Below are 26,837 nucleotides of genomic sequence, written 5' to 3'. Positions count from 1 at the left end.
TATTTAAAATGTCACTGGCCACGGGGGAAATGACGGAGGACTGGAGGGTGGCTCATGTTGATCTGCTGTTCAAAAAAGGATCCAAAAGTAGACCTGGTAATTATAGGCCTGTAAGTCTGACATTAGTGGTAAATTAATGGAAAGTGTTCTTAGAGATGGTATATACAACTATTTGGAAAGACAGAGATTGATTTGGAGTAGTCAGCATGGTTTTGTATGACAAATCTTCTATAGAGTTTTTTGAGGAGGTTACTAAAAAGGTTGATGAGGGAAAGACAGTGGATGTTTATTTGGACTTTAGTAAGGCTTTTGATAAGGTTCCCCACAAGAGGTTAGTAAGGAAAGTGGAAGCATTAGTTATTAATGATGAGATAATGAAATGGATTCAACAATGTTTGGATGGGAGATGCCAGAGAGTAGTGGTGGAAAATTGTTTGTCGAATTGGAGGCTGGTGTTGAGTGGAGTACCTCAGAGATCGGTACTGGGTCCATTGTTGTTTGCCATGTAACAATTTAGATGATAGGGTGGCAAAATGGATTAGTAAATTTGCAGATGATAGAAAGGTTGGTGGTGTTGTGGACAGTGAGGAATATTATCAAAGTTTACAGGGTGATATAGGACAGTTAGAAGAGTGGCCTGAAAGATGGCAGATGGAGTTTAAGTCTGATAAATGTGAGGTGCTACATTTTGGTAGGACTAATCAAAATAGGACATACATAATAAATGGTAGACAATTGAGGAGTGCAGTGGAACAAAGGGATTTAGGAGTCATGGTACACAATTCTCTGAATGTTGAGTCACATGTGGATAGGGTGGTGAAGAAGGCATTTATTATGTTGACTTTCATAAATCAGTGTATAGAACACAGGAGTTGGGATGTTATGTTGAAATTGTATACAGCATCGGTTAGGCCAAATTTGGAATACTGCGTGCAGTTTTGGTCGCTGAATAACAGAAAGGATAGAAACAGTATAGAGAGAGTGAAGAGGAGATTTATGAGAATGTTGCTGTGGTTTCAGGGTTTGAGTTACAGGGAACAGTTGAGCAGGCAGTGACTTTATTCTCTGGAGCGTAGAAGGTTGAGGGGTGATTTGGTAGAGATATTCAAAATTATAAGGGTGGCAGATAGAGTCAACGTGGATAGGCTTTTTCCACTGAGAGTGGGGGAGATTCAAACGAGAGGGCGTGGATTGAGAATAAAAGGGGAAAAATTTAAGGGAAACATAGGGGAAATTTCTTCACACAGAGGGTGGTGCGGGTATGGAATGAACTTCCGGCCGTGGTGGTAGAAGCGAGATGAATGTTAATATTCAAGGAAAGGTTGGATAGATAGATGGAAGGGAGAGGTGTGGAGGGTTATGGGTCAAATGCAGGTCAGTGTAACTAGATGGGAGATGATGTTCGGCACAGACTAGTAGGGCCAAACCGGTCTATTTCTATGCTGTAAATGTTTATATGGTTATAAGGTTATATCGCTAATGAGGTGTTTCATTATCAGATACATAACCATTATGTTTTTTTAATATTATAATTTGATTTACATAAAACAAAATGATGATTTAATATTTGGAATTAGAACTTCTAAATCTGCTTAGCAACATTTCCAGATGGCCATAGTTTTCAACTATATAGATGCATGGACCACGAGCAGTTAACAAGACATCTATAATCATAATGGTTTTGTGAAGGGAGAAAGATAACATTTAAATGTTCGGAGTAAAAATACAATGCTGGAGAAACTCAGCAGGTCAAACAGGATATTTTATATAGCAAAGATAAAGATACATAACTAATGTTTCAGGCCTGAGCCCTTCATCAAGGTATGAACAAAATGTAGACAGCTGCCTGAATAAAATGGTGGAGGAAGGGGAAGGGGAGGAGCACAGGTCCACAGGCAAGAGGTAATAGGTGGATAAGGAGGGAAGGCACAACAGCAAACAGGGATAGTGGGGTTATCTCTATGAATGGAGAGGGAAGGGAGTGGAAAGCTAGAGTCACCAGAGGGATGGGGGGAAAGGAGAGTGGGCTAGCAGAAACCGAAGTTGATGTTAATGCCATCTGGTTGGAGGGTGCTCAGACAGAGTATTAGGTGTTGCTCCTCCAATTTATGAATTGCCTTGGTTTGGCAACGCATGAGGCCATGGACTGACATGTCGGCGTGGGTGCTGGGCGCAGAATTGAAATGGTTGGCCTCTGTAATTGATGCAGACAGAGCAAAGGTGCTCAGTGAAGCGATATCAAGACAGTCTCTCCGATGTAGAGATGGCCACAACAGGAGCACCGGATTCAAAAGGTTACTCTTGCAGATTCACAAGAGAAATTTTGCTTTCATATTTTACTCCATTTAAATGTTGGAATTGAAAATCAAGTAACATGTAGTGGAGAGAAAGCATTGGTAAGGAGGACATATCAGAGGCACTGGTGTGGAATGTCTCATCAGCAGACTGAGAGAGAGGGTGAGAGAAATTGGGAGAATGGAAATATAGTGTTGTGAATGAGAAAGAAAGAATCCCAATACAGTCCCATATGTAGGAAATAATTATGAAGTTAATAAAAGAGTAGATGCAAAACATTACATTTACTGTAAATATTTGAGTGATAGAATTTATAAACTTTAATACAGATAACTGCAAATATTCTGTAACTTTGCTTATTACAAATTCCAATTCATTGAATGTCTTTGATGTATTGCCAGAAGCGTTTATTGTAACTTAACTGTTCTTTCCCATTTTTGCCCAACCACTCTTTATTCCTTTGTTCTCTCTCTCTCTCTCTCTCTCTCTCTGTCCAAACTTATTTCCACTGCATGTCCTTCAACAGTTGTTTTTATTTCATATCAGCCCATATAAACTGTTTTTTTTTTAAAATAGATTTTCTAGAACCAATCACCTTGGCACCAATGCAAAACAGGGAACTGCTAGCATTTGAACTTTGGCAGGTTCAGGGTCTGTTCTTGATGGTAAGGCTTATGCAAGGTAACCCTAACCCAATTGAATCTTTGGTGGTTATTTCATTTATATTAAATACTTTCAACTTTTGTGAAAATATGCTGCCAAAAATGTTGCCAGGATACAATTGTGGGTCTCCTGCAGCCCCACGAATGTGCAATTGATCCTGACTTTGCTTGCTGTCTGTGTGGGTGATTATGTGGATACCCACAAGGTTACTCAAGTCTAAATCATCCTTTAGTATAGATAAGGCACAAAAGAACTGAAGGGGAGTTTTTAAGTAAGTGAGAAAAAATATATTAACTGACAGAATTGCTCTGTTGGAAATTGACATTAATATGGAGGTCACAAATTTGATTGTTGCTCTTTGCTGGTGATATTTGGAATGTTGGAATGTTGGAGTCCTTGGAGTTTTGCAATATAGCTTGAAGTTGCAGCAAATTTCTATCTCTTACAGTAGGCAATTCACCTTATAAATCTACACAAGCTTAGAGTCTACTGAATTAAATAGAGAGGAATGGCTGAAAATGAGCAAGAAAAATAATTGAGGGTGGTCAAATATTATGAATTAGTTAAGGTGTCATTAAATGTTTTAGGTGTTTTAGTTATTGTTCATCTTATTTTTTTCAGTATTTTCAATATTTAACTTTTAACAATTTTAACATTTTGAATTGCAGATCATTCTGGCTCTGCAGTATGTTATCCTGGGACATCTGCATAAGGTAAGTGTGGACTTGTGGATTAGTAGCAAGCACAAAGTTTGATTCAATGATTTTGAAATACATCCCACTTGGAAATGCTGCCCTACCAAATTTATGTAGCAGCAAGCTTTTCTCCTAGATGCTCACAAGTTTTAAATCGTATGAATTAATTTAATCTAAATCCAGCTAGAATTTTTATAATGATGTACAAATTCACTGGCTATTATTCATTTAGTTGAAAACAAAGATCTTTTGGCCAGTGGTATCCAGCTAATATATATTTATCAAATAACTTCTGGAGAGTAAAACAAACAATGTTCATATGTTTTACATTCTCAAGACCTGAGCATTAGCTGCATGGTTGGCATTTATTACCCATTAACATTGCATAAATATATTCTTAAATTTCTAAATTTATACATTTAATAATTTTCAAATTATAAGACATACCTATAGTTTAAAATAAGTTAAAATCTTTTCCCATTTGGAATGTCAAATGAATATCCAAGAAAATAATTAAGTAGCAAAAAGCTGCTACTTTTGTGAGGACGTCTATAACTAATCTGAAAACAGGTGATTGCTGTTTCACGCCAAGTTAAATTGTGCATAAATTACACAGTCATAAAGATTAAGTGATTGGGCTTGTACTCTACTGTGACTAGTATAAGGATTAGTTAAATCAATTTCTCCAAAATGGAAATGTAGTTTTGTATAAAACATCTTTGCCAATACAACAGTAATGTTTTTCTTTATTTAAAGGAAGAATAACCATTGTTGCAAATAGAATAGAGGTTTAGCTGAAGTACATGATAACTTCCAGCACAACTTGTAAAATGGCAAAAAGAATTAAAAGTCGCACAATTGATATTCGCCATACTATAGTATACATTATGTTATGTTAGGGAGGGAACAAAATAACTTTGAGCAATATTCCTTCATCTCGGTCTCCTTTAGAAAAGGGCCAAGCTATTGAGGAAAGTGGATATATTAACCTTTTCCAGCTAATACTCAACGGAGAAGGCATAGTGACTGAACATTTGTATGCATTAGTTGATTGTTTTGATGTACAACCAGATTAATTTATTGAATATGCTATTACTGTCCAAGTGATCTATGATATTTTATTATTAAAATTAAGAAAAAAACTATATTTTTATACAGTAAATTGACACAATATGATAATGCAAATCTTTTATCTGATGCCCGTGAATCTCTTGGTCTACATTTTTATAGTTAAAGTGCTGCGAATAATGAAGACATCTGGGTGGCATGGTTTGCAGAGCGGTTAGTGCAACACCATTACAGCTCCAGTGGCCGGGTTCAAATGTAAGGAGTTTGTAAATTCTCCTGTGTTCATGTGGGTTTTCTCCGGTTTCCTGTCAAATTCCAAAGATGTACAGGGTTGGAAGATTCATTGGTCACATGACTGTATTTGGACAGCACGGGCTCGTGTGCCGGAAGGGCCCGTTACAATGTTGTATCTCTGAATTAAATTTAAAAAACCTCTCATGCTGTAAAATGGCATTTATATGATGCAATAAAATTTCATTTAATTAATATGTTTCATGAGGACTATTATATCTTTTTCCTCTGTTATTGGTTTTAAATGAAATCATTGTGCTTTTATAACTATCCGTGTCTGTGCAGCGGTCTTCTTCCATGTTGATGCAAGTGGTCAGAAGTCTGTGTGGGTCATCAGTTCATGCAAAGCACACATCTTGCTACATTCCTATTCTGGACAGGTACGATTGACAGATTTGGGTTAAATTGCTGTTAGTGAGGAATTTTAAGAGATACCATTAATATTATATAGGCCCAAGCTAATAGAATGTGAAAATACAATTTGGTGGGTCAGAAATATTAGACAAGGCTTGTATTACATTATAGAACAGACAAAGGCTCATATTATACTGAAAACTTTGATACTGGATTTGTACCAGGATTATTGAGACAAATACCAACCTTACTTGCATTATAATATGACAGAAATTTCTAGCTTTGAGAATTCATTCAATCAGTCTTCAGTGTTGCATATGTTATTGGATTATTTAGGCATAATGCTTTGCTACTTAAAAAGCAGATAAATATGATTATCTTTGATCAAGATTATTTTCAAATGTTGATTAAATATTTTACCTTAAATTAATAGCACCAGGGGCACTTGGAGCTCTGACTATTTTGTGCACCGTTTGCGCTGTCTGTGGTGCAGATTGAGATCCGATTTGAGGCTGAGCGCAATGAAAATGAAGTTAATCTTTCAATCAAAGAATACTTCAATTTTACATTTTGTGAAGCCTTATTGTTTACTTACCAATGGGAAATGTGGAGAAAAACTATTTTTTGCTTGAAAATCAATCCCAGGAGATATGACCTTTGGAATAAAAAACACAACACAAATTTGGATAACAGGAGAATAAATTAAATAGTACAGAAATAATTTATTTCTATTGTGTTTTTTTCCAATTCAGAATATTCTTATTAGTCCTTTGATAACTTTGACTTTGTCCTTTGATAACTTTGACTTTGTCCTTTGATAACTTTGACTTTGACTTGCAATCTTGCCATGTAGAAGAGGATAAATTAATTCAATATGGTGAGTTTCCACTCTGTGATTTGGCAAGTCTTTTGAAGTACACTCTGAAAGCCAGATTTAATGGGTCTGTGTGTGTGCTTTAACATTTACAGAAGTACATAGGAGCATACAATATAGAAACAGGAGCAGGCCATCTGGCCTGTTAAGCCTGCTCCACCATAAGATAATGGTTGATCTGACCATGGACTCAGCTGCACCTATCAGCCTTTTCCACATAACTGTTAATTCACCTACTATGCAAAGATCTATCTGTGTTTTAATATATATTTAATGGGGCATCTTTGACTGCTTTTTTTGGGTAGAGAGTTCCACAGATTCACTACTTTCTAGGAAAAGCAATTCCTCCTTATCTCTGTCCTAAATCTACTCCCCCAAATCTTGAGGCTATGTCCCTAAGTTTAGGCTCACCTACCAGTGGAAACAACATTCCTACTTCTCTTACCTATCTATTTCATAATTTTATATGTTTTGAAAAGATCCATTCTAATTTTTCTGAATTCCAGTGCGTGTAGTCCTAGGTGACACATTCCCTCCTCATTGGTTAACCCCCCCTTATCTCCAGAATAAACTTGGTGAACCTCCTCCAATGCCAGAATATCCTTTCTCAAGTAACTACACTCATGATTCCATGTGTGACCTCCCTATACAATACCAGCATAATCTCTTTGCTCTTAAATTCAATCCCTCTCACAATCAATGCTAACTTTCTTGTTTACCTGTTGCATCTGCCAACCAACCTTTTGTGATTCATGCACAAGCACTCTCAAATCTCTCTGCACATCAGCAAGAACAGGTCAGCGGTGAGTTGAAGAAGAAAGGGCCACCCTATTCAAGGAACAAAAAGGATTACCTGTGCCTACCCGCTGGTTTTAGATATCATATTTTTTTTCCTTGAGTCATAAATAGTGGGAATGGCAGCCAAGGGAGTGGAATGCTCCTCTTGCAGTATGTGGATCGTCATGGAAACCAGCAACTTCATCTGCCAGAAGTGCATCCATCTGTAGCTCCTGACAAACTGAGTTAAGGAATTGGAGCTAGAATTAGATGAACTCCAGACTATTTGGGAGACAGAGGAGGTGACTGATAAGAGTTACAGGGATACTATCACACCTAGGAGGCAGGAGGAGGTTAGGTGGGTGACAGTCAGAGAGGGAAAGAGACACCCCTGTGGCTGTTCCCCTCAATAAAAAGTATACCATTTTGGATACTGATGGTGGTGGGGGGAGGTGAAAAACGACCTACCAGGGACAAGCCAGGGCAATCAGGTCTCTTTCATGGAGTCTGGTCCTGTGGCTAAGCAGGAGAAGCAGAGGAGAACTGTAGTGATAGGGGATTCCATAGTTAGGGGGACAGATAAGAGGTTCGGTAGAAAAGATATGTAATGTGGCCTCCCTGGTGCCAGGATCCAAGATATCTCAGATCAAGTTCATGACATTCTCAGGAGGGAGGGTGAGCAGCCAATTGTTGTGGTCCATATAGGAACCAATGACATGGAAGGAAGGGTGAGGAGGTCCTGCAATGAAAGTTTAGGGAGTTGGGCGCTAGGTTGAATGGCAGGACCTCAAGGGTTGGGATTGCAGAATTGCTATCCGTGCCAAGTGCTATTGAGGTTAGAAATAGAAGGATATTGCAGCTTAACATGTGACTAAAGACATGGTGCATGATGGAAAGCTTCAGGTTTCTGGATCATTGGGGTCTCTTCCAGGGAAGATTGGACCTATTCTGATGGGAAGGTTTGCACCTGAACTGGAGAGGGACTAATAACCTTGCAGTAAGGTTTGCTAGTGCTGCTCTGGTGGGTTTGAGTGCCAGAGCAGATACAGGAATGAAGGAGGGAAGAGTTGATATGAAAATTGCATGCAATTTTGTTGGATTTTTGTACTTGTTGGATATGTTCTCAGGTGCATTAGTTTCAATTATGGAGAAGGATAGATCTGGGCCTCAGGTTGAGATTCTAAATTGGAGACAGGCCAATTTTGAGGAAATGAGAAAGGATCTAGAATAGATGGATCAGGATAAGTTGTTTTCAGGCAGGGATGTGCGAGAAACGTCAATGTGGAGAAACGCCAAAGGTGAAATTTTGAGAGCACAGATTTCGTATTTTCCTGTTAGGATTAAAAGCAAGGTTTACAGGCCTAGGGAATTTTGAGTTTCAAGGGATATTGGGCATCTGGTTTGGAAGAAGAGAGGTGTATAACAGGTATGGAGCAAATGAAGTATTTGAGGAGTATGCAAGAAGAGCCTGAAGAAAGAAACCAGGAGGATAAAAGAAGAGACGAGGTTGCATTGGCCGACAATGTGATGGAAAGTCCAAGGATTTCTACAGGTGTAGGTACCTAACCTTTCATCCGGGATCATTGGGATCAGACACCTGCTGTTGTTTGGAATGTTCTGGATTTCGGAATAATTTTAAAATGGTTGTCCCATTAAGCAAATGCCTTGCTCATAGCCCCCGCTGTCCATCCTCCCCCAGCTATTCACCGGGCTGCCGACCCCCATCCGCCCATCGCCTCTCCCATCTAACTCCCGCTGTGGTAGCAGGAATGCAGTTCTGCCAAGTCCAGAGTTCGCCAGAGTGCCGTACTGGCTCATGGCAAGAAGTAGGCAGCGATGACTCAATGTGGGAGCAATAGACATCTTCGTTACCCATGCAGCTGAAACCGCTCTGCCAGAGCCAGGGATGTGGAGAGTGGTTCCAGCTGTGTGGGGGATTATGGTTAAGGAAGATGGTCAATGATCCCACATTGAGCCAGCTGCTGCCTACTTCTCTCCCACTGGGGCTGAGAATCACCTTTCCACCGAAAGTAAGAGGGCTCCCACAGGGGTGGGGATGAAGCATGGAGGACTGAGAGGTGGCGGGGGTGGGGGGGGGGGGGTGAAGGGAGTCTCCTTCTGAAAACTAAGAATATTTGCATCACAGTTTTAAAACTCAGTTACATTTCATTCAACCTACTCCATTTCAAACATCCAGCTTCTGAAATCACCACAACTCAACCTTATTTAGTTTAAACGCCCTGTCTGTATGAATAGTCTTTCTGGAGGTAAGTATGCTAATTTATTATGAGAAATTAATGTTATTTATGTGTAAAAACCATATTTGATGAGCAGATGTCATCTACCAAAAAAAGTGCCTGTTTTTGGAGGTTGCTGGTATTTGGAATCCTGGATAAAATGTTAGGCATCTGTATAGTAAGAGCAAAAGGTTAGTAATGGACAAAATTGGTCCCATTGAAGATTAGAGTGATTGGCTTTGTACAGAGCTAAAAGAGATGGGGGGTATCTTAAATTATTTTTTTCATCAGTAAACGGGCACAGGGTTATTGGAAGTAAGGAAAACAAGCAGTGAGGTCATGGAACCTATACAGATTAAAGAGGAGGAAGTGCTTGCTGCCTTAAAGCAAATAAGGGTGGATAAATCCCTAGGGCCTGACAAGATATTTCCTTGGACCTTGTAAGAAGCTAGTGTAGAAATTTCAGGGGCTCTGCCAGAAAGATTTAAAATGTGCTCAGCCACAGGTATGGTGCCAGACGATTGGAGGGTAGCTAATGTTGTTCTGCTGTTTAAAAAAGGCACCAAAAGTAACCCTGGAAATTATAGGCCAGTGAGTCTGATGTCACTATTGTGTAAATTATTAGAAGGTGTTCTAAGAGATCAGATATACAATTATTTGGATAGCCAAAAAATGATTAGAGATAGTCCACATGGCTTTGTGCATGGTAGGTCATGTTTAACAAATTTTATAGAGTTTTTTGAGGAGGTTATCAGGAAAGTTGATGAAGGAAAGCCTGTGGATATTGTCTACATGGATTTTAGTAAGGCCTTTGACAAGGCACCACTTGGGAGGTTAGTCAAGAAGGTTCAGATGCTAGGTATTCATTGTGAAGTAGTGAACTGGATTTGACAAATGGCTGGACAGGAAAAGCCAGAGAGTAGTGGTGGATGATTGCTAATCAGACTGGAGATCTGTGACTAAAGGAGTGCCTCAGGGATTAGTGCTGGGACCATTGTTGTTTGTCATTAATATCAATGATCTGGATGATAACTTGGTAAATTGGTGTGGTGCGCTGTTAGACAGAACCAGACACACACAAGGTACTGTACAACAGGCTTTAATCAACAAAGACTTCCACAGAGCTAGGCTGGCTGTTGCTGCAGTAACTGAGTGAGACTTCGGAGGCCAGCGCATGCTTATATCCCAGAAGGTGATTCGACACCTGACCGGGTGGGGCTTGATCCATTCAGGTTGACTGATTGACAGCCGGTCACGTGTTGTCCTGTCCCCCTTACACTCCTGCAGGTACAGAGGTTGCCCCCTGTAGTAGACCAGTGGTACACTCCTGCAGGTACAGAGGTTTCCCCCTGCAGTAGGCCAGTGGTGTACCACCACAATTGGAGCAGCAAGTTTGCAGATGACACGAAGATTTGGAGGTGTTGTGGACAGCGAAGAACATTTTCAAAGCTTGCAGAGGGCTTTGGACCATTTGGGAAAATGGGCTAAAAAATGGCAGATGAAATTTAATGGCAGACGTGTGAGGTATTGCATTTTGGAAGGACAAACCAAGAAAAGACATACAATGTATGAGTGCAGAAGATCTAAGGCAAGGGTGTCAAACTCAAATTCACGGAGCGCCAAAATTAAAAACTTCGACTAAGTCGAGGGCCGAACTAAATATTTATTGAAAATTTTCAACAACATCTGCATGTTTTCTCTTCTTTCAACATATGTAATGTTAAACTTTTTCTTATTAAAATAAATGTTTAATAATAGTTTTGGATAAACTCTTTCATTGTCATTGTCATTGGCCCATTTCCTTTAGCGTCTGAAACCGTGCACATGACGAGTCAATGAGGGATGATTAAAGCAGTGGTCTTCAAACTTTTTCTTCCCACCCACAGACCACCTTAATCAATCCCTTACTAATCACAGAGCACCAATGGCACAGGGACACGAGTGGAAAGAAAAAGGTTGAGAACTGTTGTATTGTGGTAATTCCACATCTGATTAGGTTAATTGTTAGGCAAGTGGTCAGAGAAGGACCCCCCCCACCCCAAGAAAGGCTTAAATCACAGGAACAAACTAAGCTTCCGTCTCACTGCTCCCAATCTTACACACAGTCCCGATGTGGAATGTGGGGTCGCAGCTCTACGTTCACCCGAGTTCAGGTGCTGTCTGTGTGGAATTTGTACGCTCTCCCCTTGTCTTGGACCAATAGGTCGGTCGCCTGACGAAGGCACCCGAACCCCCCGTTGAAACGCCGGCGTCCAGGGCCGTGGAGGAATTGGCTGAGAGGAGCGCGTTGCTTCCACCCCCCTCCCATGGTTGGAGAGGGATTAAGCTGTGATCTCATGGCGCCGGGCTCGTCTCCAACAAAAGGAGCGGGAGGCACGGAGCGAGGGGGAAGGCATCGCCAATGAGACGTTCGGTCTGGCGTCGCCGCTGAAGCGCAGACCCAGCGAGGATGGTCCCCAACTCCAGCTGCGTCTGTGTGTCCGGGAGCCGGGCGGGCTGAGTGTGGCGCTCCGATCCCCAGGATTTGGGACTCTGAGATCCCTCCACACCTCCGGCGTCTTCATTTTTACCTTCAGTGTGCATGCGCTATACTGACGCGGCGGCCAGCGGGCCAACTCTAATATATATTTAATATGATCTTGCGGGCCAAATATAATTATATCGCGGGCCAAATTTGGCCCGCGGGCCAGAGTTTGACATGTGTGATCTAAGCGATCAGGGAATACAGATACATAATTCCTTGAAAGTGATGTCACAGGTGGATAGGGTTGTAAAGAGAACTTTTGGCATATTGGCCTTCAAAAATCCAAGTATTGGTTTAGGAGTTGGGATGTTCTGGTGAAGACATTGGTGAGGCCGAGTTTTGTGTGCAATTTTAGTCACCTAACTATAGGAAAGATATCAGTAAGATAGAAAGAGTACAGAGAAGATTTACTGCGATTTGCCTGGACTCAGGATCTGAGTTACAGGGAAAGGTTAAATGGATTAAGACTTTATTCCCTGGGGCATAGAAGAATAAAGGGAGATAGACAGAATAAATGTAGATAGGCAATTTCTACTGAGGGTAGGTGAGATACAAACCAGAGGAAGTGGTTTAATAGTGAAAGGGGAAACGTTTAGGGGGAACATGAGAGGGAACTTCTTCACAATGAGAGTGGTGGGAGTGTGGAATGAGCTGCCAACTTAAGTGGTAAATGTGCACTCAATTTTAATATTTAATAAGTATTTGGACAGGTACATGGATGGGAGAGGTATGGAGGGCTATAGACTGGGACTAGGCAAAAAAATATTGTTCAGCACAGACTAGAAGGGCCAAAGGGGCCTGTTTCTAGTTAGTCTTAGATCTATTTTCGGAAGTTTACCATTGAGCACCATTAATGGTGGAATGACTGAATGTCATGACATTTTTCAGCTAACCAGAGAGCACCAGTATGGGTTTGTAAATTACATATCAGGACAGACAAACCTGATGGTAAGTTTTGGAGTAACTGAAGACATGGAAAAGGAGAAAAAAGAGGATCTTATTTATAGGCAAGTTTGGAGTAACTGAAGACATGGAAAAGGAGAAAAAAGAGGATCTTATTTATAGGCAAGTCCAGAAGGCACTTGATAGGATAAGATCACATGCATTTATGTGTTTGAATAAATTGGTCTTGAAAGGAATGCTGTGTAGCCATGCACTACTCGAAAGAAGACATACACGCAGTGTAGTCAGGTTAAGTTCTGAGTTTTATTAGGGCTCAGGCCCGACTTTTATACTTGCACTGTTCCTGCTGTGGCTCTCCTTGGCTGACATCACAACATGCATAACAAAAATTGGGTTTCCTGCATGTGGATACTTTCCTGCATGACAGTACCCTTCTTCCCCATGCGCTGTCCCTGCCCAGCAAGGCCAGTGCCATCTTGGGGTTGCTGGCCTTTAAGCTGCCCTTGCCATTCACCCGCCGGTTTGTTTGTTGGGGCCAGTGCTGCTGCGTGGGCTGCTGGCTTTTGGTTGTGCTCACCGCCCGGAGCATGAACTCGATCACCGCTGCCGCGGGCCACCACCGCAGCATGGTTTACCAGAAGGATTTCCACACTACTAGGGGCAGTTTAAGAGTCAGATTGTCAAAATCAGGTATGTGGAATTTGGTCGATTTAATTTGATTTGAACAAAGCTTCCAGGTCATTAAAGGGAACTGATAGAAACAGTTCCTCTATCCATTCTGCCAACTGCAGAAAGCAGATCTTGGTATATAGACTAATAAAATAGAGCCAGACATTTTAGAACTGAAAAATTAGGAAACTTTTCTGTAGCCAACAATTTGTCAAAGTTTAGAACTCTGTCACCAAGAGCACTGTATGTTCAGTCAAATATCGATTTAAAATCTCATCTGCCCAGAATTCTTGAAATTGAATGCAAGGATATGCAGCAAAGGTTATGGAGTTGGATCACAAAGTAGGAATGACGTAATTTTATGGATGATGCAAGATAAACCATTTTTTTCTGAGGATATCAAGATTATAGAAACTTACTTTCCCACAAGCACAATTTTTTTTATGCCCAAACCTGGCAATATTTAACTTTCTATTTGAAGTATCCTATAGCCTTTAACTTAAATATGTCCTCCTGTATGGTTAGAGAACTTAGACCATTACAGCGCAGGATATGTGTCTTCAAACTAAACTTTGGAATCATAGTTCATTAACAGTGTATTCACAAAGTACTCTTTTGATATTCAATGTTTAGCATTTAGGAAGAAAAAGTACTTCCCGACTATGCTGGAAAATTTATGGTGAACATTTTCATAATCGCAAATATCATTGAATCGTACTTACTGCATTACATGTAAAAGCACGGTGCAGCATTGGTGCTTGCCGTTGCAAGGAACATCTCAGATACATCTCATCCTTTATTGCATGATAACTGAAAATTTACAGATTTGTTTATGAAATAACATTGTGTGACAATGGCACCTAAATGTCATCTTGTTCAATAATTACAGCAATAACTAAGTGAACAATAACATGTCTTAATAACAAATAAAAAAGAAAAATTTTCAGTTGTGAGCCTTATAAATCTTACCTTTCTTTCAGTATTGCAAATTTCTTTTCCCAAATTTGATTTGTTCGATCCAGCTGTTTATTAAAACTAAAAATGAAGATAATAAAGATCATAACCATTTACTATTTTGTAATAATGTACAAATATTATATGTATACACTTCCTGCTTTTAGGGAAGCACCCAACATATTAAAGGTCCCTTCACACCCTGACCATACTCGCTTCACTTCCCTACCCTCTCCTTCCTCATGTACATGATCCATATCCTCCATTCTCTGCATATTCACATGCTTATCTAAAATGGCTCTTTAACACTACAGCATATCTGCTTCCATCATTGCTCCTGGCAGGTCATTCCACTTTAGCACTTATAAAATAGAAAAGTTTTGTGAAAACAAAATAATTTATGATTCATCCTGGAGTTGATAATGTTTGTATTCTCAATTCAACTAGATGTTAAAGGTATTCCAGAACATACAAGACCCTATGTCGATGATACTCCTTTATATTAAAAAACTCATTGATCAAATAATAATAACATTTCAGGAATATACTACTTGCTTTACTAAAAAGTAACATGTTACAATTTATATTAAAGAATTGTTTGGCCAGTAATTTTACACTGCAGCAGTTAGAAATATAGATATTGAACAGAAATTTAATGCCATGGTCTTTGGTTAGGAAACTAAAAAATGAGGCAAGCATTTTTTAGAGCTGGAGGAACTCAGCTTGTCAGGCAGCATCTGTGGAGATTGAAAGATACTCAGCTTCTTGGGTCAAGAGCTTACATCAGCATTGAGATTGTAGAGGGAAGATAGCCAGTATAAAGAGGCTATACTTTATACTGGAATATCATATTTCTTTGGGAAAAGAAGGAACAAATCATTCCTGTTGGAGAAATTGGGAGGCACACTTGGGGTAGCAGTTAGTGCTAGCAATTGGAACAAGGGTTTGAATCCCGCGCTGTCTGTAAAGAGTTTGTACGATCTTACCCTGCCTGCATGGGCTTTCCCCAGGGGCTCCGGGTTCCTCCCACCATGGGGATGTAGGTTAATTGGGTGTAAATTGGGCAGCATGGGGTCCTGGGCTAAAATATGTCTAAATTTAAAATGTATAAAGTTAAAAAAATTAAATTGCAAAAGCCCATTTCATCATTAAAAATGATGATTTGTGGCTTCTTTTTAAAAAAAATTATTTAATACTTCACCGTAAACCACGTCAGTAACAATATACACAGATATTCAGTGACATTTTAATTTTTCCCCTTCCCCCTCCCTCCCCACCCCATAACATAAAGCAAAAAAAAGAAAGAACAAACATGACAGAAGAAAAAGAAAAAGAGATTGTGCCATCCAATATTTTATACTTGACTATTTTCTTAATTGTAATTTGTCACATCAAGAGATGGAGGTCTGAGATTGGCGATTTCTAATAAACTTTATGTATGGTTCCCAAATTTGTTCAAATAAAGTGTATTTATCTCTTAGGTTGTAGATAATTTTTTCTAATGTACCATTGTTGTATTTTTAAGGTTGTTTTCCAAGTTATCATTATGCACTTATTTGCTGCTCTTAGTGCAAACATAATAAGTCATTTTTGAACTTTGTCTAATTTTATACCTAGTTCTTTATCTTTTATGTTGTTGAACAGGTAGATTTTTGGTGTCTTTTGGTGTCATATTTTTGTAATTCTATTGAATATTAAATTTAAATCCTCCCAAAAGATTTTCACTTTTGTACATGTCCAAATTGCATGTATTATTGTACCAATTTCTTGTTTACAACAGAAGTATTTGTTCGATAGTGTTGGATTCCATTTCTTTAACTTTTGAAGTGTGGAGCCAATTGTATTGCATCTTACGAAACCAATTGTTTATTGTATTAATCATGGTACCTGCACATAGTTCTTTCAACATTTCATTCTTTATTCGTATATTTAAATCTTTATCCCAACCTTGTTTGGGTTTATATATTACTTATTTTCTTTGTTTTGTAATTTGCTATACATGTTTGTGATAAAAAAAATTTTACTTTCACAATGTCTGTGATGAACTATTCAAAGCAACTACTCTCAGCCAATCTTAGACTAGCTCCCAGCTTTTCTTTTAAATACGTTCTCAACTATTAAAAATATGAAAATATTGTACCATGTGACATTCTATATTTATCTTTTAACTGTTCAAATTTCAATAAATTATTTCCCAAAAAGCAGTCTTTTGTTCTTTTAATTTCTTTCTTGCCCATTCTTTAAAGAATAGATTGATCATATTGTAAAAGGAATTAATGGGTTTTGCGTTAATAACATTTTTGATATTTGATAGTTTATCATCTTTCATTTCAGATGTATTCTCTTCCATATTTTTAGTATATAATGTAAGATTGGTAGTTTGTTATGTTGCACCAGTTTCTCATCACATTTATAGAGTAAGTGTTCAGGGACCTTTTCCTCTAATTTATATAACTCTATCTTGAGCCAAGCTGGTTTTTCTCCTGCCTCATAAGTCTGACAAAAATCTTAATTGTGCTGCCCTGTAATAGTTTTTGAAATTTAGTAGCTGCAATCCCCCTTGTTTAGATACCCATGTTAGTTTTTCCAAAGCTACTCTTGCTTTTTTGCCCTTCCATAGAAACTTTCTTATTAATTTATTGAATTTAAAAAAAAATCCCGTCAAAGGAATCGTTAGCATTTGGAATAAGATGCAGTTTACTCTCCCTATTAGAATTAGTGGTAGTTCTTTCCATTTCTCTAAGTCCTCTTGTATTTTCCTTATTAATGGTTCATAATTTAATTTATACAAATGATTTAAATTATTGTCTATTCTGATACCAAAGTAACGTATGGTCTGTGATTGCCATTTGAAAGGAGATTCCCTTTTACATTCCGTACAGTCAACTTTGTTAATTGGTTATTTGTCCCCTAATAAAGGCTTTCATTGTGTCCCTTAATATAAATTTGTCTGTTACAGAATTTGCATTTATCTCAAAGTATATTTTAATTTGTTGTTCTATGTATTCCTGAAAGTCTTGCTTTTTTAACAACACGCGATTCAGCCTCCATCTGTATCTTTTTGGCGGAACAGCCTCTAGAAAAATTGACAACAACAAAGGTGAACGGTCTGATAAAATTCTTGCCTTATTTTTTAAACTGTGGCCAGAAATGTTAAATGAGAAACTGAACTCCCACTCTTGGTTACCCAGAGTAATGAAACGACAGACACCGAGGTTTCCCAAAGCACCGTGCTCTTTACTACGATTCTCAAGACATAGAACTATTTACCAAAATGGCATAAACTATTTATAATATTTACATAAGCTTGTGACTTCAAGTCACAAGGCAATCTCGTGAATCCTGGTGAGTGTGGGTCACTCAGATTAGGACTCCCTTGCACCTTAACCTTTGAGTTGTTACTCATACGAGTGTAGACTTGGGTCCACTTGGAAGGGCTTTACTGGTTTGTGAACTCTTTGTGAACTTCGTACAGGTTCCTGTGGTGCAGCAGGCAAAATCTCGTTTTCCTGTGATGGTTGTTCTTGGTTGGTCACTAGTTTCTGCCATTCAAAAGTTTCCAACAGAACATCCAAGTTGAGTTGCTCAGATGAGATTACATTCGGTTGGTTGCAACTGGTTGGCATGTCTAGTCCACCTGTCCGGTCCAACCTGCACATGATAGAGAACCTCCCTGATCTTCCTCAGGATTCTCCCCAGCTGCCACTCACCCGACTTCACCCTGTAGTCTCGCACCAGCACATGTTGTCCATCCTGAAACGTTCTTTGTTTTGATCCATCCTGGCGGTTAAACTGTCTTTCCATATGCAAATCTCTGCGTTCAGGTTCTGACTTTTGCGGGAAAATAACTTCAAATGGTGCTCAAATTTTCCTACCAAAGATGTTTTCCACTGGCGAAGTGCCACCAGGACTTTGTGGGTTTGGAGTGATCCTGTAATTTAATAAGAATATCTGTAAGATCTCTTCCGTTGGACCCTCCCCCTTGGCTTTGTTTGAATGTATCCATAAAATGTTCCACCTGACCATTGGACTGCGGATGGTATGGAGGTGAGCAAATATGAGTAATGTCGTATTGTTTGCAGAATAAATCAAATTCGGTTGCCGTGAATTGCGTCCCATTATCCAAAACTAATGTTGCAAGAGCACCAAAACGATTGAACATGGACTTGAGTTCCATAATTGTAGCCGATGCAGTTGGTCAGGCTACCTTGATGATCTCTGACCATTTGGAGTATGCATCCACTACGATTAGATAGTACTCCCCATTAATTGGTCCGGCATAGTCTACATGGAGACGATTCCATGGCCCGCTTGGTTGTGGCCAGGAACGTAAATTCATCTTGACAGGGAATTTCGCAGCCAAGGCATATTTGATACATGACTGTGTTAGTCGTTCAATCTGGTCATTCATCAGAGGCCAATAAACATAGCTTTGTGCAATTGCCTTTCCACGATTTGTTCCAGGATGTCCCCTGTGAAATTGTTTTAGGATTGCTGATTGCAGAGTTTGTGGTATCATAATCCTTTCCACTAACAAAAGACAGCCATTAGAGATTGTTAATGATCCTTGTCTTTTAAAAAATGTTTGAATTTGCATTCTTGGACAAGTTTTTGGCCACCCTGTACGATGGTAACGCATTATCTCTTGAAGAATGTCATCTTCGCTCGTTGCTTGTCTGACTCTTTCTGCTTAACAGGCAGTGAGTTAAGTACATCTTTAAATACTTGGTTGACTTCTGCCTCTACCTAGAGTTCCGCAACAAGAATATCTTTCGGCTCTGTTTCTTGTTCACTAATGAGTCGTGACAATGCATCAGCTTGTCCGATACTTGTAGTCGGCAGGTACTTAATTTTAAAATTATACCCAAGAAGCATGGTTGCCCATCTTTACAGTCAGTTTGCCGTGTAAATTGGAATTCCTTTCTTTGAACCTAATACTGCTAATAGCGGCTTGTGATCTGTCAGAAGAGTGAATTGCCGTCCATTGAGCATTTTATGGAATTTTTTCACTGAAAAAACAATTACTAGAGCCTCCTTTTCAATTTGTCCATAGTTACGCTCTGCAGCGGTTAGAGAGCATGCTGCATGTGCTATGGCTTCTTGCTTCCCATTTGGGAATATATATGAAATGATTGCACCAACCCCAGACAGTGATGCATCTTAAGCTACAACAATTTCCAAGTTTGGATCGTAGTGGCATCAAAAGAAGGTTTGATTTTAACATTGTCTTAACTCGATTAAACGACTCTTGACATTTTGAAGTCCAATTCCATTTGCTACCCTGTGTAAGAAGCTGGTTGAGTGGATCACGGAGTTTATGCATCTCTGGCAGGAACGAACTATATAATGACTCGTAAGACCCAAAAATGAATGTGGTGTGATCACATCTGTGGGTGCAGGCACGTGCCTGATAGCATCAGTGTTTTGTGGATCTGGATGCCGTCCATCTTCGTCAATGATGAAACCCGGATATTTCACTGATTTCATGAAAAATACGCATTTTTCTTGACACACTCGAAACCCATAGTCTCTGATGTGGGACAAAACGCAATCAAAACGATCAATCAATTTCTGAGCATGTGCTCCCATGACCAGGAGATCATCTCGATACACTGCAACTCCTGGAACAACACTCAGCATTGTCTCTATGACCTGTTGATAGCTGGAGCAGTCTTCACTCCGAATGGCAGACGTGTGTATCTGTACAGCCCTCGATGCATGTTGATGGTCAGCAATTCTCTGGATTCAGCATCAACCTCCACCTGTAGATATGCCTCTGCTAAGTTGATCTTCGCAAAGCATTTGCCCCCATTCAGTTTTGTGAAAAAGTCATCAGGCAATGACAGTGGGTATTGATGGTCATCCAATGCTGCATTCAAACCAGTTGTAAAATCAGCACAGACGTATGGATCCATTAGATTTATTCACCACCATGATAGGTGCAGCCCATGATGAGTAGTTGACTGGTTCAATCACTCCTTAATGTTGCAGCCGTTCCAATTCATGCTTCACTTCTTGCAGTGCTGCATATGGGACAGGTCGTTTCGCCTTGAAAGTCGGTTTCAAATTTGGCAAAAGACAGAATTTTGCCTTTGTTTTAGTGAACTGTCCGAGGTCTTCAGAAAATACCTGTGCATGGCATTGCTTCAAATGTATCTGTAACTCTTGTGCTGTATTTGCCGCTGTTGCGGTATGTGCCACTCCCAACTTTGGACAAATATCATTTAGTGGACAGTCATGGTTCAACCTTTTGATCCAGTCGAGGCCCATGAGATCGAGGTTAGGACATTTTGCCAAATAACATGATCCATTCCCTTCTGCGCCGTTTAAGCTGATGGAACAGTCAAATGAACCTAACAACTCCAGGATTCCCCCAGAAGCGTTCCATGCTGTGTTTTCGGTTGGAGTCACCTCTGGCTGACCAATCTGTTTCCACATTTTTTTTAAATATTAGGGCTATATCAGACCCTGTATCAATTTGCAGCCTCATTGGAATCCCGTTAATGTTCACCTTCACGTATTTCCTGTATTTGGCGGTTGCCACCTTAAAAGTTGCTTCGATTGGTTTCACTTTTGTGTGTGAAGCTAACTTAACGGGTGTTTTCCCTCTGCAGCATTCTGGTTTATGTCCTCGACGCTTGCATTTACTGCAATGCTGCCGTCTGTATGGGCAGTCACGAGCGTAGTGCCACTCATTGCAGTTCCAACAGGCGCTGGGTGGTTGGCTGGGCGGGTCACACTTTTATTTGGTCTAGCGGGGTCTACTGACTTGGCTGTCCGTACACCGTTTGAAGATGAGTGCGCCGCTTCCACCATTTTGCTGTCGCATTTCAAATTAATTAAGCATTGGCATTCGGTGATTAATTTTCGAATGGTCACGTCAGATTCCTGTTCAATCTTCACCAGCAACCGCGTTCTGAGGTCTACATCTTGGTGTGACCGCATTCCAGCTACAAAGACTAGCCACTTGAACTGGTCTTCAGTCAGTGTATGCTACTAAATCTTCGGTATCTCTCTTGGTCATTTTTAAACACTGATACCGAATGTTGAACAGTGATATTTGTTCACCGAATATTTCTGCCATTACCTCAAGTGATTTCCTGAAACTGAGCTCCTGGGGAACTTTTGGTAGAATGAAGTTTATGTAGCGCTCGTGTTCTTGAGTGCCTAACTTTCTCAACAACAGTCTAATCTTCCACACCTCACTGAACTTGGAAAAGTCACTGAAAACAAGTCTTCATACTTTCTATACCAAATTTCAAAAGTGCATGACTATGAGTCATAATTAAACTCAGTGATAGAGTTCATTAATATGTCTGCAAACTTTGTTTTAAGTGCGTGGCCAGATGGCATAGGGAGTAGACATGAGATTCCACCTCTCCCCAGCTGAATAATTAATACCTGAATTTTAAAAACTGTTAGAACTTTAAAAGTATTTCTTATAAGATTTTAAAGAATTCTGACAGCCATAATGAGAGGTACTAAAACTCAAACTTCAAAATAGGCACAGTTTAAAAGAGCAGAAAGTGCAGAGGAGTTAAGGCCTACCTCGTTGAAGGATCCGCAGAGGTCAATTTTTGAACAGCCGAAGATCCAAAGGACCAGCCAGGCAAAGGTATCTTTAACTCCAGTGCCCTCGATGCAAGATGGCGCCGCCACTAGCCGTTTGTTGGAGGAGAGTCACGCTCACGATTCAGAGCGCACTCACAGGGATGGCCTCTGCGAGCGGGGGCCTGACATCCGATCGAGGTCTCATGCACATCGGACTAGCTGCTGATGTGCCGAGCCCAATGGTGGAAATGTCAGGCCTCCGTCGCGAGGCCCAGTCAGTACTGGGCATGTGCGAAGATTCGCGCATGCGCGCAATGTCTGAATGGGCCCCGACGACAGGGCCGACTCTCTCCTGATGGCCCAAACACATCGGGCCTGTGTGGGAGGGAATGCTGATCTGGAGTCGGGAGGCCCGGGCAGCAGTATCTGCTTCACAAACTGAGGAAGGGGAAGAAGAGGAGACAGAAGAACACTTTGAAGAAGAATTGGAACTGATATTGAAAGCAGCCAAGCTTATTAAAGATAGGCCTCAAATGTTTCAAAAACTTGTAAAAACTCCTAGAACCAAATCTCCAACTTTGCAAACTTTTAAAACAGTACAGGTGGAAGAAGATACTACATTGTCTGTTTCAGAAGAGTTTATGCGGCGTATGGATAATATGGCTGTTCAAGTTACTCAAGGTTTTCAAGAAAGCAAGCTTCAATTTACTGAATTAAGAGGTAAAGTGGCATCAATTAAGCAAAATGTGGCTAACTGTTTAAGATAAGTGGATGTGGTCCAGGGGAAATTTAATGACATTAAGTGAGCATTTCGTGATTGTACGGATACTGTAGATCGATATACTGAATGAATAGATTACTTGGAACATTGTTTAACAGACTGGAATGTTCAGAAGTATGAATTTTTGCATAAGATTGATTCGTTGGAAAATCAAAGTAGACGTATTAATGTTAAAATAGTGGGTTTGCCAGAAGATTTTGAAGGAACGGATCCGGTGAAGTTTTTTCGGAAATGGATTCATGGGGTGCGTGGCAAGATGGCGTAGAGTCTAGACGTGTAATCTTGACCTCTCTGGCCAGACTTTTAAGAACCCATTTTTAACTCTTTGCTTTCAAGTTTAAACTTTTTTAAAACTTAGTTTAAAGTATTAAGGAACTGTTATGGCTATTAATGATAAAAAGATTAAACCTCAAGTACAGAAGAAACTACATTTTCGGAGTGTTGAAGATTTAGGGCCTAAACAGCCTGCTTCAGCTTCAGGTTTAATTTCTTCCGTGTTTAAACCACAAAGATTGCCTGTGGGAGCTGAAAAAAAAAATGACTACTACTCACCAGGAGAAGGATATTGCTGGAATTATTCGTTCTCAGGAAGAAGGTGCGTGTTCCCAAGAAGTGGATCCTGATTCTGGCAGCCTGCCACTCTAACAGAGGGAGCACGCAGGAAAATTACTCCATTGTTTGAAACTACTCAGGCAGTACTCCAACCTGAAGAGCTCGGTCTTATCCGTGAGTTCTTGAAACAACAGCGAGTTGTGGGGGAGACCAGCATCAATCTTCTGAGGAGGTCGGGGTGCCGTCGCTGGGAGATCATACTTGCAGTAAGACTGTTAAAATGTCTGCTGTTGAGCTGCAGCAGGAGCTGCAGTTACCTGATTCTTCACTACGTTAAAGAAAGCAGGGTTGAGTCTTTCTGAATTACAATTTAATCTGTTAAATACTGTCACTCAGCCGATAATGCAAGAGTTGGCTCAAATAAAAGATAGTATGAGGTCAGAATTCATTACAGTTAATGCACATGTGGAAGCATTTTCTGAAGATTTAAAAAAAATTCAGTCTGCTTTTTTGGAATGTAAACAGCAAGTGGCCTCTAATACAGAAAAAGTGATGGAGGTGGAAAAATCCATTAAAGAATTGCAAGAAAGTGAGAAGGAGTTAGAGAGGAAAGTAGACTATTTGGAGAATCAAAGCAGAAGGAATAATGTGAAGATTGTTGGTTTGCCGGAAGGTATGGAAGAACAAGATCCTCTTCGTTTTTTTACAGAATGGATCCCACAAATATTGGGGCAAGAATTTTTCTCTGGAGGCTTGGTATTGGAAAGAGCTCATAGAGCCTTAAGAAGAAAACCTCTGCCTGGTCAATCACCGAGACCCGTGATAATTCGATGCTTGAATTATTTGGACAGAGAAACAATACTTCGTCGAGTAGTGCAAAATGTGAGACAATGACAAGCTCCGTTAATGATTCAGAATAGTAGAGTCTTTTTCTATCCCGATTTGAGTCAAGAGGTTATTCAGCGTCGGCGTCGACTTAATCCAGTTAAAGAAGTTTTGTGGCCTAAAGGCTATAAGTCTACTTTTCACTATCCAGCAGTGTTGAAGGTGTTTTGTGGAGACTTTCAATCTTGGTTTTTTGAGAATGAGCGTGAAGCAATGATTTTTGCTGATTCGTTGCCAGATGTAAGAGGACAAAGACGTAGTCCGCCATTGTCTCCTAAAGAAAAATCTGGTTGTTCAGGAAATGGAAGAAATGGGAGAAATGGGAAAGGAGTGAGTCTAACTTCTCTTGAAATGGGGTCGCTGAGTTTGGAATTTCTTGGATGAATAGAAGAACTTTCTTATTCTTACTTTATTTTTATGTCATTATGATATCTTGTTGTTATTCTTTGTTTGGCTGGGGAGGGAGAGATTTGCTCTATGTTCTATTAGTCATCAGCCACTGGTGGGTGATCCACACCCAAGTTTGGTTTAGGGATTACTACCTTTTGGTAGATTTTTTGGTTTTTTTTTACTTTATCTTTTTTTAAAATTTTTTTTTCATTTTCATTTTATTTAGTCTTTAATTTGTGGTTTCTTTTTCACCTATTGGAGGGCCTATTTATGTTGATTTGAGTTTTTACATATCGATATAATTTTTTACATCAATTATACTTAACACCTGATAAGCTAAAAAAATATGGTTTTCATGAATCAGATTTGTGTTTTAGATGTGGTAACGCTGTTGGAACTTTTTTCATGCAGTTTGGTCATGTATATATATATACAATCTTTTTGGAAGAAAGCACAATTGTTTCTGGAATACCTGTATAAGATTAAAATACCTTTAGATCCGACAGTATTTTTAATGGGTAGTTTGCAACCTTTGAAGAGTCTGGGATTAGATAAATTTCAACTTGCTTTTGTATATTTAGCATTATCTGTAGTGAAAAAAATGTATTGCTAGTACGTGGAAAGATACGAATATGATTGATATTAATAGATGGCATAATGAGATGAAATATTGTTTAATAATGGATAAAATCACATATGTTCCGCGTGATAACTATAGATTTTTTATTAATAAGTGGTTGTTATATTCAGAATATTTACATTTTGATTTACATTGATTAGATCTTAATTTTTTCTTTAATTTTTCTTTAATTATTTTTCTCTTTATGGCTCTCCTTAGGAGAGTTGGCTGAAAGGGGGGGGGGGGGTTCCTTTTTTTTTCTTTTTCTTTTTTCCTTTTTTTCTTTTATATATATAAAATGCTTAGTTTATTGTTATATATGTTACTTATTATCTGTATTTTTAACGAATAAATAAAGTTTAAAAAAAAAGGAAATGGATTCCTGAGGTGTTGGGAAAGGACGCTTTTCCAGAAGGATTGGAACTGGATAGAGCACTGGGGCATTATGAAGTAAACCTTTCCCTGATCAATCTCCATGGGCAGTTTTTATTCGTTGTTTGAGACCTCAGACCGTGGTGAGGGAGGAGGTGTGGGTGCAGGTATTACAGCTCCTACAACCACAGTGGACGGCGCTGTGGTGGGGAGGGAAGAGTGCACAAGGGAGTCACAGAGGGGAGCTTCCGAATGAGATAGTTGCGGCAGGGTCCCTTCTGTCATTTAAGAAAAGGTTGGATGTGTACATGGAGGTGAGGGGGTTGGAGAGTTATTGGCAGAGAGCACGAGGTTTGAGCTAGTGGAGCTGTACTAGTGAACCGGTGTGGACTCGAAAGGCCAACATGGCCTGTTTCCGCTCCGTAAATGGTTATATGGTTATATGGTTATATGAAGATTGTGAGTTAATTCTACGATTAGCAGTTCAGAAAGCTCGGCAGAATCAAGACCATATGATGATTCAAGGACGTAGGGTCTTTTTTAATGGAGATTTAAGTCAATATGTGACATGACATTGGAAGAAGTTTAATCCAGCAAAGGCTGTGTTATGGAAGAGTTATCAGTTTGCTTTTAGGTACCCTGCTGTTTTGAAGGTGTTTTACAGAGATTTTCAGGCTGAGTTTTTTGATGATGAGGCTGAAGCTTTGTCTTTTTCTAATTCTTTGCCAAATAATTCTCATAGTTCTGAGTTGCAGAAACAATCAAAATCACACGGTTCTTCGAAACGTAATGGCAATGGGAACGGAAGTAGCAGGAGAAATGGTGGTGATCAACATTCGACCTGGAAAGGAGAAGAGGATTTATCTACTGTTGCAACTGGTGTTCAGGATCAATCTGATGGAGTTGTGGGGGTAGTGGATTGAATTAATATTGTTATTTAGGTGAAATACTGAGATATATGAATATCAGCTGGGGGGGGGGGTGGTTGGCACTATAGCTTCTGAAGTCATCTGCCACTTGTGGTTTAGACCACACCTGGTCAATAGAGGGGGGTACCACTTTTGTGGGTTTTTTTCTTTCTTTTTTAGAGGGGCTTAAAGAGGGGGTAGGAGGGTTTTTTTCATTTTTGTTTTTCTTCTTTACGGTTTATTTGTATTTTATTTAAATTAAGGTTAAAGAGCGGGGTTTTTTTTCTTTTACCGGAGCTTTAGAGTGTCTCTGGGTTGGTTGTGTTAAAAGTCATTTGTTAAGGTAAAATGAGTAAATTGAATTTTGCAACATTTAATGTTAAAGGGATGAATCATCAGATAAAGAGGAAGTGGGACTTGGATTATATTAAGAAGATGAAGGTGGATATAGTTTTTCTACAAGAGACGCATTTGA

At 39.6% G+C, this 26,837-nt stretch overlaps 1 protein-coding gene across 5 annotated transcripts in view; it reads right to left on the bottom strand.

Moving 5' to 3' along the window:
* The window catches only part of LOC138751799 (uncharacterized protein C10orf67, mitochondrial-like), a 207,618-nt gene that overhangs the window by 13,496 nt on the left and 167,285 nt on the right, over positions 1–26,837 (bottom strand). For all 5 annotated transcript variants that reach the window (XM_069914605.1, XM_069914606.1, XM_069914604.1 and 2 more), the window contains 4 exons: positions 14,320–14,385; positions 14,073–14,160; positions 5,962–6,021; positions 5,787–5,878 (listed from right to left, as the gene is read on the bottom strand). In XM_069914605.1, the coding sequence (XP_069770706.1) occupies positions 5,787–5,878; positions 5,962–6,021; positions 14,073–14,160; positions 14,320–14,385 (306 nt within the window). The remainder of the gene's footprint in view (positions 1–5,786; positions 5,879–5,961; positions 6,022–14,072; positions 14,161–14,319; positions 14,386–26,837) is intronic.

The sequence above is a fragment of the Narcine bancroftii genome, chromosome 1 (genome assembly GCF_036971445.1).
Source record: "Narcine bancroftii isolate sNarBan1 chromosome 1, sNarBan1.hap1, whole genome shotgun sequence".
In the NCBI taxonomy this organism is placed as follows: Eukaryota; Metazoa; Chordata; class Chondrichthyes; order Torpediniformes; family Narcinidae; genus Narcine; species Narcine bancroftii.
Note: the sequence above shows the minus strand (reverse complement) of the source record. Positions and strands in the feature narration are given on the sequence as shown.